Consider the following 12385-nt stretch of genomic DNA (forward strand, 5'->3'; position numbering starts at 1 on the left):
CTGTTAAGTCAAATTTACCTGTTAAGTCATGTTTAAGTCATTGATTCTGGGTTTTACAAAATACATGATTAAATGAGATAGTATTTAGCCTTTACTATGTTTGACTCTTGTACAGTACAATACCTTCTGCTTTAACTGTGGAATCTTGTGGCTTTCTTTTAGCAAATAGATTTTGGATTTCTTCTACTTTTAAAAAGCAAGTTACTGATCTCTACTGAAATTGTAAGAGTGGTACCTCAGTAGCTATCATCCTCTTCCTGCTGTGCATTTCTATACTGCTATACATTACATGTAGACACCATTTTTTCAATGTATTTTGGATGATTGTCCAATGCCCCAGTTTATCTCGCTCTGAGCTTGCACTTCACCTTTCCTATGTGATTTTCATGTGTTTTCTGAAACAGTTCTTTTTGCATCATTTTGGATATGATTATTCTGGACCCCAGCAACAAAACACCATCTCCCAGTGAGAAGTCATTTCCAATATTGCCATATTGTTGGCTGTGTTTGCTGTACCTTGTCAGGCCATCCCTGGATCACTTGCTGAGAGAGCATTTGTAATTCTTCATCTTTACTTTCCTCATCTCTGATTTAACTCTGTTTCTGTGGTGTTATGTTCACCCTGATGGATACTTGTACGGAGATGATGCATCATCCACTCCTCTAGCCTTTGATTATTGTTTGTACTGTATGGACATCATCTAAATAGTCACATTCTGTGTCATAAATCTTTCTATGTTTCAATGATACAAAAGCCAACCAGTTGTAAATGCTGAAAATTGAAAGTTAAAGAGAAGGTTCAAAAAGACTGAACCAGTCATGTAGCACTGCAAATTGGGAGAATTACATCTGAAATATTAACTTGATGTTTCTGGTTTTTGTCATGGATTTTGTGGAAATCCTCTATGAATCCTTGGGCCACGAGGGTTTCAGCCATGGGATGATAGATTAAAAACGCATGTCTTATGTTTTCTTTCACTTTCTTTCAGGCCCCTGCTAATATTAAGGCATCATTTGGGAGCCCTGACTCATCATTGTCACTAGATGATGAACTTATACAAGCAGCATTGGATCTTGAAAAAAACTGGAATGCTGGAAATCCAAGAGAAGATATTTTAAAATCTATATGTTTGAACAATGTTAAGACAACTTCCAATTCTAGTGGGGGCACAATTGAAGTTCATCAATTTAATCCATTGAGTGAAGACAAGAAGGGCTCAAGTTCTGCAGCTCATAGCGGTGTGGACCAGGAGCATAGAATAGCATCTGAAGATCCTAAGGGCTTGTCGCTTATTAGAGATCCTATCCTTGATTTGATCAATAAACCTTTGTTGAGTGTCCGTAAAGAGCTGGTCAATAGACGCAAGAGAGAAAGGCCTTTGTCTGTAAATAATCCAGATTCAGATACTTCAGCACGCCCTATTGCAAAGAAAGCAGTAATTTCCCAAAAGTGTTCACCTGTTGTAAATGGAGGCCAACAACTATCTGGTATTCAGAAATGTCAAAAAGCAAGACCCATGGCTAAATGGCAGGTTAGAACTTCGGGAACATCAAGAAATTCCATCGTGCTCAGTCCAAATCTGTTGCAAAGGAAGAAGCTTTTTCAATCCAATTGTTCCTTTCTTGTGCTGACACCACCTCCTGGCCTCAGCCAAAGTTTGTTAGATGGCAGCAAACTAAGCGAGTCCCTGACAGCAACAGGTACAGTCTATATTATGCAAATGAAACTATACAAAATTAAACTGTTATTCCACTAAGTTTCTTGAACAAATTTGCAAGCCATTTTTTAGATGTCGTTGAAAGTAAACGCTTGGGCACCTATCTGACGTCATGGTTTGTGATGGATAGTTTTTACTAGAGCAACCTCTAGTTCTGACATGGTTTGCTTTGCATGCACTTGAGACTTCATTAGTCTCTTATTTTCGTTGGAATTGGTGGAAAATGTAAATTTGTTTTACCCCTTTTGCTTTTATGTTTCCTTATGTCATGCCATTGGGATACCTTTCCTTCATTTTCAACGGTCAAATCTTGCCCTGGTTCAAGATTCAGATATTCCATTTTGAGATTAGATGCAAGAGAAAGAACTTCCCACTACTGTGACATGCCATTAGATCCATGGACAAATGGGAGGAAGAGGAATTTCACATTATGTTCCTGCTTTCATTTATGTCCATGGTTAGACTGAAAGAATGAAAAACTACAAAAAGGAAAAGCTTGAAACAATAGGGTGCGGCTTTCAAAAGGTCCAGTCACTGTAGGTTGTGCATTGTGGCAACACATCTTTTATGTGACAGTTGCAGTGTGCTGCCTCATCCACCAGCAGTCAGTTGTAAGTAGTGGATCGGTTTAGGGAATTTGTTTAGTGTTTTCATTGCATCCACTTTTTTCTCAGTCTTGGCTAGTATTTAAAACAACTGCCTAAGAATTAAATCTTCCACTGACTGCACTAAGATATGTGGTGGCAGTAAAAACCTAACCCACATTGTCCCAACCTATATAAAGCCCTGGGTAAAGCTCACCGTAACACAGAAAACATTGCATACAATCACTGGGTCAGTTTTATTTTGACCTACTATATTGTGATATGATGTGTTGTATGTATTTTAATACACATTTATGTTTTGATGGATGGGGGGGGTGGGGAAGGTTGGGCTGTGAGAAAAGGTCCCAAGCTTAATTTGGTTGGCTTTGTGCAATGGCTGCACGATGATTGGAATTGTGGAATGTGGTGTGCAAATATACTCCGATGGTTTGTATCATTGCCTTGCTGCCAAAACAGTAAATCAATTCAAACATTAGCAATTGTGACCTTGACCCCCCACTTGTTAACCCCCTTCTCCACTTTCTGCCACATTTCAGTGACATCTTTGAGTGTCAATTACTTGTACTCTACGTGTATTAGTCAGTTATGACCATCCTGAGAAATTGCTATCAATACTGTGTTTTATAACAGTTCTGCTGGTCAAGTCAGAATGATTATGCTTCCGGAGACATTGGCTTATATTGTTTGATGAGTCTATAGGACACCACAATATAATTTATATACCAATTTTATTGCTTTTAGTGACCATATCATTACCACCAAGCTGAAATCAAAGCTTAGTAATTACAAGTCAAAAATGCTTATTAAAGTGTAATTAATCATGTTACTGATGTGTAACATTCATTTGGCACAATTAATTTTACATTTACTTTATATGAAAAAATTGTTTTGAACCGTGTAGTCAGTATTATCAGTAAATGGCATGTTTTGCATGCTTCTCTGTAGACACTTCAAGGTTGTTTGCATCTTATTCCAGGGCAATGTGGGCATGTAGCTGCCCCCTCGCAACAATCAGTGCTACTGCTTTCTAACTGGGGGCTGCCCAAAGCAGTTCTGAAGAAATATCAGAGCATGGGGGTGGTGAGCATTTTTGAATGGCAAGCTGAATGTCTTACCCAACACCGTGTGTTAGAGGGTCGAAACTTGGTCTATTCAGGTAACATAATATTTAAGCTGATTTAAGTATTTGGTTCATGAGATCACTTTACATAACAGTATCTAAGTAATATTGGCCTACACTATTTTTTTAATTTAAAATTTCAATTATTTTCATCCTGCACTCCTATTTTTAAAAGTTAGTAAATGTTTGTGTTTCATTTGATTTTTAGCAGTTTTCTATTCACTATAGGTGAGATTCACAAGCAGTGATAGTTCTTCCAATAGCTTTGTTCTGAGGCAGGAAGCGTGAGGTGAATTCTATTAGCACAAAGCAACAGAGTGAAAATCCAAGATGGCTGAGGTATCATTTAAGATCAGAAATAAATTTGCAACTGACTAATATTGTAGGGGGCACTCCTAAAAACAGCATGCAATTGTAGCCTACAGTCTTAACTAGTTGGTACTTCCTTACACTGAGCTCTTGAGTTTGACCAGACCACCACGAGAAACAATTGAAGGGGAAAATGGCTTCCTCCGTCTCCGCATCAAATCAACCTTGAAGTAGACTCTTGTACATCAATTGGAGTCGAGAGCCTGACCTCTTTCTCAAACTGGTCACCAAAATGAGAAAGTGACTTTCTATATTGACATGGTGTGGGAAATAAATAAACTGGTGTGCTTGGACTTTCGCAATATAATATCATGTGTTTTAACTAAAGTTAGATGGATATTCTGAAGTTTTGCTTGATTGTTTTTGGGGAGTGACTTGGAAGCAACATTGCAGAATTTAATGTGCTTGGTTAGTCTCCCAAGAAAATGATACAGAGGATTGTACTGTTTTTGGAAGGAATTGGTTTGACGAATTGAACACCATTTTTTGGCCCCGTGCTTCCGTTATATTCTTGTCCAAGTTTTACTGCATGAAATCAGCTGTATTGTGTCATGGGAGAAATATCCCAGTACTTAGTAATTCCATGTACATCTTTTAATTTTCCTGCTTCACTGTATAGGTATAGTTGATTTGTTCAGCTGGGCCTTTATGTCCACAGCTCCTCTGTGGACTGTTTGTTTGATTACATGTCCTGGAGTTGAACGATGTTCTCTAAATCGTTGTTAGAGGCAGATGCCTTTTTCCTATATTTGGAGTAAGCTTGATTGTGGAAGCTATATTTTAGTGGAAAAGGTATACCCGGAACCATAGTTTGTAATTCCTTCTAGTATATTGCTAAAATAAATTTGAAAATGCAGTTTAAAATTTTCAAGGTCACAAGGTCATATTTCACAGTAATTGGAGTTGATTGGAAGAACTTATTATTACTATTTATCTATTGGAACTCTCACCCTCGAGGTGGAAAGGGGGTGATAGGGATTTAACCAATACTTGGTACTTTACTATTGGCACAAAACAAATAGATGTTCATTTTCTTTTATGTTGTAGCCCCTACCAGTGCTGGAAAGACACTTGTTGCAGAGCTGCTCATTCTAAAGAGAGTTATGGAAAGGAGAAAGAAAGCGCTGTTCATCCTACCATTTGTTTCTGTGGCAAAGGAGAAAATGTATTACCTGCAGGTCAGTGCAGAACTCCGTGTGGCAGCAAATGTCAGAAAATAATTTTGATCCACTCGCTGCAAGTCTCGTACAATGACTATGACAATATGTGTATTGTAATAATAATGAATGGTTAACAATTTACTGTAATGACATCAAACCATTAGATGGCGATCAAGCACATACACTTGGATCACGTGATACTCTTGATTCGGGGAGAAGGTTGTTAGGCGAGATAGAGAACAATCAAGTTATCAGGAACTCTGTAGTTCGAATCATTGGTTTAGTCAATCTGTTATCTTTTATATCTTGGCAAGCAAGTTGAATCTATTTAGTTGTAGTGTAAATAAGCTTTGTTCAATACCTCGCTTGAAATCAAATAATATCACAATGACTAAAGGACCCACGCCAAATGAGTTTGAGTATTTCGAATTGGTAATCTCAGTCAGCAGGGACCTCAGCAGAGAAATGGAAAATTTTACTTGGGTGCAGTGTGGACTACTTTTTAAAAATTGAGACTGAGGTTGAGTAAATAAAGCTTTATTTTACATCTAAACGTGAAGCAAATGTTTGATTGTGCTGCTGGATGCTACATATGACCACTGCGGGGTAGGGAGAGCAAATTTTGACTCCTACAATACAGCTTGATGTAATTGGGAGCAGGGTGAGCTTGGCCTATGACTAATATCACTGCCTAGTGACTGTTACCAAAAATACACTTCAATATCCTGTTCTTGAAGACTAAATCTTTTTGTGCTACTGTGATATCTGTTGGCCTGATTCAGGTGATTTTTGTTAGATTGACAATAGCAATATTACAATTAGCCTCAGTATCCTAGAGTAGAGCGTGGAGAGCATTATCAGCCAGGTTTGGATGCCTGATCATTATCTAGTGACACCGGCTGACAAATATAAGTTTGATGTTGACTGAGAACAGGATTGCCAACTGATGTACTCTTGTAGTTGAACAGGTTGCTTGCACTCTCTGCCTAGGGTCATGACGAATAGTCACTAATTCAAGGTATTGGAAAGCTTTCGATGTCTGTGAAGTTGACCAATAGTCATTACTTCTACGAGAGGAGGGTAAGAAAAAGTGATTTTTAGTGCAAACCATTGAATGGAATAGAATTCCTACAGTGCAGAAGGAGGCCATTCAGCCCATCAAGTATGTACCGACCTTCTGAAAGAGCAGCCCACCCAGGTCCACTCTCCCACCCTATCCCCGTAACCCCAGAACCCCACCTAACCCGTACGTCTTTGGACTGTGGGAGGAAACCAAAGCACCCGGTGGAAACCCATGCAGACATTGGGAGAGTGCAAACTCCACACAGACAGTCGCCCTGGCGCTGCAAGACAGCAGTGCTAACCATTGTGCCACCATGCTGCCAAATGCGGGTAATGTCAGGGTCGATTTACCTTGGCGCAATTAATTAATGAAACATCATTATTTAAAATAATTGGATATTTTAGTCATCAAACAAACCATTAGCAGCAGTGCTTGTGTAAAGGGGGAATATTGAAAGAGAATTTAAATCATTTTGGTTCTGGAAGAACAATATTTTCTTCATTGTCACTCAAGTAATGCCAGCACTGAGGGAGTGCTGCATTGTCAAGAGATGCCTTGTTTGGATGAGTCATTAAATTGAAGCCCCATCTGCCTGTTTGGGTGATGTAAAAGATCCCATGGCATTGTTTTGAAGAAGAGTAGAGGAATTATCCCTGGTGTCCTGGCCAATATTTATCCCCTAATCAAAAGCACAACCAGCAGATTATCTGCTCATGAACATTGACATTTCGGCGAGATTGCAGTGCGATAGGTCGCACTTGTATTTCTGACGTTACAACATTGACTACGCTTCAAAAGTACTTAATTGGCTATAAAATGCTTTGAGATGCCCAGTGGTGAAAAGCACTATATAAATGCAAATCTTTCTTTTCCATGGTCACATTTGTGATTGCCGATCATTCTACACACATGATTTAGTCATATGTATAAAAATGGTGGATGAGTGACTGGCCTTTTTTGCTTCTGGAATCTGTGTTCGAATCCAGCCAAAGCTAATGGGATGAAAGTCTGCTCTGGCTGTAACTGTTCAATATAAATTAATGTTTTTGCAGTGCACAGTTAAGTGCATGGCCCCTTTAAATTCTTTGCAGTGCCATATAGGTATAGTAATTTAAAGGAGATACCTTATGTGGTCACTGTGCAAGTGTGCAGCCTAGAGGGAATGTTGGTTTTGGAGGGGGAGGGTCTTCTGAAATAAATGGATGAAATATAATAGAAAGACCTGTTGTATTCACAACTGCTGCACGTAACAAAAATCCTACACTTCTGAATAGTAACTAATTGGATCTGAAGTTGTATTTACATTTTATCATTTGTGCAACAGTGCTGTATGACTCAATATTTTTCTATATTCATGTTTATTTGCATTTCATAACAAACAACAAGTTGGCTGTAACTGAAAGGGTAAAAAGTAAAAAGTTGAACTGTGGATATCCTTGGTCTCTGTCTCAGAATTTATTCCAAGAGGCTATGGTGAGAGTGGAGGGATATATGGGAGGTACATCGCCTGCTGGAGGATTTTCATCACTGGATATAGCTGTGTGTACGATTGAGAAAGCAAATGGACTTATAAACCGAATTATTGAGGAGGAGAAAATGGACCAGCTCGGTGAGTGAATCTTTATTGTTTGTCTTATTTTCATTAAGTGAGGCTTGAATTTCAGCTTTCCCTCCTTGGTATCAGTCTTGTCTCTGTGTCAGAAAGTTGTGGATTGACGCCTTGTGCAAGCTAACATGTGAGTGAAGTTCTGAGAGCAGAAGAAAAAAAACATTAAAACTTGGGAAATGACTGACATTGCTCCAAACTGGTCTTGTATATTCTAAAATGGAACTCCAATTCCAACCAGTGCCAGGCATTTCCAAGTTGCTGGATTTTCTGAACTTTTGGATGAGACAATAAATGGAAGTCTCTGTCCCAGCGATTTGGGAAGTTATTGAAGATCCCAGGCGCTGTTTAAATAAATAAGACTGTAAGACATACGAGCCAAAGAAAACCATTCGGGCCATCGAGTCCACTCCGCCATTCTGTTAGATCATGACTGATCTGATGTGATTATCCTTGGCTCCACTTTCCCACTTTTTCCCCATAACCTTTGATTCCCTTACTTAAAAATCTCAACCTTGAATATACTTAACGACCCAGCCTCTATAGCTCTCTGTGGTAAAGAATTCCACAGAGGCTCTAGCCTCTGAGAGAAGAAATTCCTCAACTCCATCTTAAATGGACAACCTCTTACTCTGAAATTATGTCCTCTGGTCCTAGTCCCACAAGGAGAAATAAGCTCTCGGCTTCTACCCTGTCAAGCCTCCTGAGAACCCAAATGCCTCAATAAGGTCACCCCTCATTCTTCTAAACTCCCATGAGTACAGGCCCAACCTACTCTCCTCATGAAAATCCTTCCATGCCCGGTATCAACCTAGTGAACCTTCTCTGGACTTCCTCCAATGCCAGTATATATTTCCTTAGATAAGAGGCGTTCACAGTATTCCAGGTGTGGTGGTCTAACTAGTGCCTTGTATAGTTTCAGACTTCCCTATTTTTATACTCAATTCCTTTTGAAATAAATGCCAACATTCTATTTGCCTTCCCTATTGCCTGCTGTACGTGCATGCTTTTTTCTGTGATTTATGCATGAGGACCCCCAATTCCTCCGTGCTGCAGCTTTCTGCAGTATTTCTCCATTTAGATAATATTCAGCTCCTTTATTCTTCCTACCAAAGTGCATAACTTCACATTTTCCTACATTATATTCCATCTGCACATTTTCCTACATTATATTCCAAAGTCCGAAGATGTGCAGATTAGGTGGATCAAAGTTGCCCTTAGTGTTGGGTGGGGTTGCTGGGTTGTGGGGATAGAGTGGAGGTGTGGGCTTGGGTAGGGTGCTCTTTCAAAGAGCCGGTGCAGACTCGATAGGCCGAAAGGCCTCCTTCTGCACTGTAAATTCTATGATCTATGATATTCCATCTGCACATTTTCTGACATTATATTCCATCTGCCAATTTTTTGCCCAGTACTCGCTTCACTTGTCTACATCGCTCTGTAGACACTTTGTATCACCCTCACCACTTGCCTTCCCAACTATTTTTATGTTAACCCCAAACTTGGCAATAGTACATTTACTTCCCTCGTCCGTCATTAATATATATTGTAAATAATTGTGTTACTGTGGCACTCCAAACTTGATGGCATTAGTGCATGCTCCCAGCGGCATGGATAACTTTGCTTTCTTAGCGAATATTACCATAAAAATAACTGGCTATCTTGTGCTTTTTAAAGAACCTTTTCTGTTTGCAAAATGTATGCCGGTTTATATGCATAATAACAATGACTGCATTCAGAGTAATTCAATGAATGTGATGCTTGTTGGAAATCTAGTTCTAGCCCTTTATAATTATATTATAGTTTTCTATTTTATTCCCACAGGAATTGTAGTAGTGGATGAGTTACATATGTTGGGGGACATGCACCGAGGATATTTATTGGAACTTCTCTTAACAAAGATATTATTCGTCACTCAAAAGAATGCAAAGAGGTAAATTTTTCTAAATGGGAAACGAGAACATCAAGCAGAAAATTCGAAAAACTTATGTCTTGCATTTCTTGCTGTGGAACTTTGAGGATGCATTTGCTTGTGGCAGAGATTCATTCCTGATCTCAAGTGTATTATTGTGCAAAAGTGAAGGGCTACCTCTCTGCACAGAATCATACAGCACAGAAGGCAGCCATTTGGCCCACTGTACCTGTGCTGGTTCTTCGAAAGAGCTCTCCAATTAATCCCACAGCCTTTCGACTTGTTCTGTATAGTAATGTAATGCAAAGATCAGGTCAAATTGTATACACCTTAAAAGGAAATTACAACCCTATTGCTTTTTAATTTACATACCCTTGCATTCTTGTATTTGATTGCCACACCCCTGCTACGCAAAGTCTATGTCAATCTTACGAATTTGCAGCACTGGATTTAAACCAGGGGCTGATTTAGCACACTGGGTTAAATCGCTGGCTTTGAAAGCAGACCAAGGCAGGCCAGCAGCACGGTTCAATTCCTGTACCAGCCTCCCTGAACAGGCGCCGGAATGTGGCGACTAGGGGCTTTTCACAGTAACTTCATTTGAAGCCTACTTGTGACAATAAGCAATTTTCATTTCATTTTCAAACGTTATTTTGTAGTGGATGAAAATATCGGTCTTTGTATTTTGTGAACATACGGTTGTTTAAACGAGCATTTTAAGGCTGAAGAGATCCCAGCAGAGCAAATAATGTTGTCAATCAACAAGATCTTTAAAGTTGTCCTGGTGATCTTTCTTTTACGAAGTAGGAAAAGTGTTAATTATGATTTTGAAATGTGTTAAATTTTGTTTCACGTTGGAATATGGCAAAAACCTATCGGGCGGGATTCTCCCATTTGGCGGCAGAGTGTCCACACCATCGGAAGCGCCGTCGCGTTTCATGACTGCGTGAATGGTCCACTGGGAGTATCTATTCTGGCCCCTACAGGGGGCAAGCACGGCGCTGGAGCAGTTCACGCCGCTCCAGCCTACCATCCTGGTCCGAACTTTGCGCCGCGCCAACCCGTGCATGCGCGGTGGCCTCCCTCAACGTGCCAGCCCCAACGCACCATGGCGCGGGAGTTTAGGGGCCGGCGCGTAAGAAAATAGGCCCAGGGAGCGAGAGGCCGGCCTGCCGATTGGTGGGCCCCGAACGCGGGCCAGGTCCCATCGGAGGCCCCCCCCCCCGGGGTCAGAGCCCCCCCCCCCCCACACACACACACAGGCCGCCCCCCCCGACCCTGCGCGCAGAGTTCCCGCCGGCTGCGACCAGGTGTGGACGGCGCCGGCGGGACTCTGCCTTTTTAAAACGGCCGCTCAGGCCATCTGGGCCGGACAATCGGTGGCCCGGCCGCGTAGAGCGGCTCGCGACCTGCTCAGCGGAGAATCGCGTGCCGGCGTCAGGGCAGCGTGGTGCGGTTGCGGGGATTCTCCAGCCCGGTGCGGGGCTAGGTGAATCCTGCCCCTCAACTTTTGAAATCTATCTTGACTGAAATTGATGGATGGATGTATTTTGGTATTCCAGGCATAAGACTCCAGCGAGAGAACAGCGGCTCAATGATGGGATACAAATTGTAGGGATGAGTGCCACTCTTCCAAACCTGGGCATTGTAGCAACCTGGCTAGATGCAGAATTGTATTGTACTGACTTCAGGCCTGTACCTCTTATGGAACTGGTAAAGATTGGCAATACGATTTATGATTCAAATATGACAGTGGTACGGGAATTTCAACCTGCTCTCCAGGTAAAGGTAAGGAATTTTTGTGAAATTGTTCTAGAAGTGGAGTCTTGTATTGTATTCAGATTATGACTTTTGTTACAGTCCCAGACCAGACCTCACTTTATATTAGGAAACCGGACAAGAAGCCCCAACAATATTTCAATTTGTAAAACTATGAGGAAAGGATACTTTGCTCCAGGAGACGAATAAGGATCTTTTATATTAAAACAAACTTTATTATTAACGCAGGATTAACAACATTGACAATAGCTTTACAATTAACAATTAAACAATTCTGAATTACTGGAAACATTAACTACTAACTTATACCTTCTTTATCTCCTACCAATTAAGCAAGCCATTACAGGTTACAAGAGACTTGTAAATACAGTTAGCAAAAACAGGGATACTGCTGTATTGTGTAGAGATTTCCTTTCAGATAAGGGGAGAGAGAGACCCTTTCAGGCACAACTTGCAAATCCTTCTGTCCTTGTCTGACTAAAAGATCCTACAGCTAAACTGCTTGCTCCAGACCTGGCTCCTCTCATTAATTACATCATCTCTATCCCACTATCTGTCTCATGACTATCTTATTTAAGGATAAATACAACCCCTCAATTGTCAGCACCCCTTGGAACCTTCCAAAATACGCAATATTCCATTGACCCCCATATAGGCAAACAAGTGCATGGTTGGAATGAATGATTATCTCACTTTCACGATATCTTAATTATAGGCTTAGCAGACACATACCTGCATACGTATCAAACCAGGATTTAAAAAAACAATTACTGCAACAGTTACATAATACAATATGTTAAAATGTTTCCTACATTCCTCACATTAGCAATTCTATTAGAATTATGAAATTAAATCCAGTAATTAACTTCGGAAAATTATGTCAATACTTCCTTGATACATGGCTAAAATATCAAATGGTTGGGAAACCCCAGCTTGTTAATTGGGATTCTGATTGGATCTGACACTGACCTTTCTCCTTTGGGATCTGCGTTAAAACCAAGCCTAGGCTGTTTGAATGACTACCCTCTCTGGGTATTGGATGTAAAACTGCCATGT

The 12385-nt window shown here is 40.5% G+C and overlaps 1 protein-coding gene across 3 annotated transcripts in view; it reads left to right on the plus strand.

Moving 5' to 3' along the window:
* Positions 1-12385, plus strand: part of polq (polymerase (DNA directed), theta) — a 144080-nt gene that overhangs the window by 3558 nt on the left and 128137 nt on the right. For all 3 annotated transcript variants that reach the window (XR_011948657.1, XM_072513705.1, XM_072513706.1), the window contains exons 3-8: positions 990-1701; positions 3300-3479; positions 4860-4990; positions 7488-7644; positions 9463-9571; positions 11113-11338. Coding sequence is in view for 2 of the 3 variants with exons in the window: in XM_072513705.1 (XP_072369806.1) it covers positions 990-1701; positions 3300-3479; positions 4860-4990; positions 7488-7644; positions 9463-9571; positions 11113-11338 (1515 nt within the window). In the remaining variant the exon portion in view is untranslated. The remainder of the gene's footprint in view (positions 1-989; positions 1702-3299; positions 3480-4859; positions 4991-7487; positions 7645-9462; positions 9572-11112; positions 11339-12385) is intronic.

This window comes from Scyliorhinus torazame, chromosome 8 (genome assembly GCF_047496885.1).
Source record: "Scyliorhinus torazame isolate Kashiwa2021f chromosome 8, sScyTor2.1, whole genome shotgun sequence".
Taxonomy (NCBI): domain Eukaryota; kingdom Metazoa; phylum Chordata; class Chondrichthyes; order Carcharhiniformes; family Scyliorhinidae; genus Scyliorhinus; species Scyliorhinus torazame.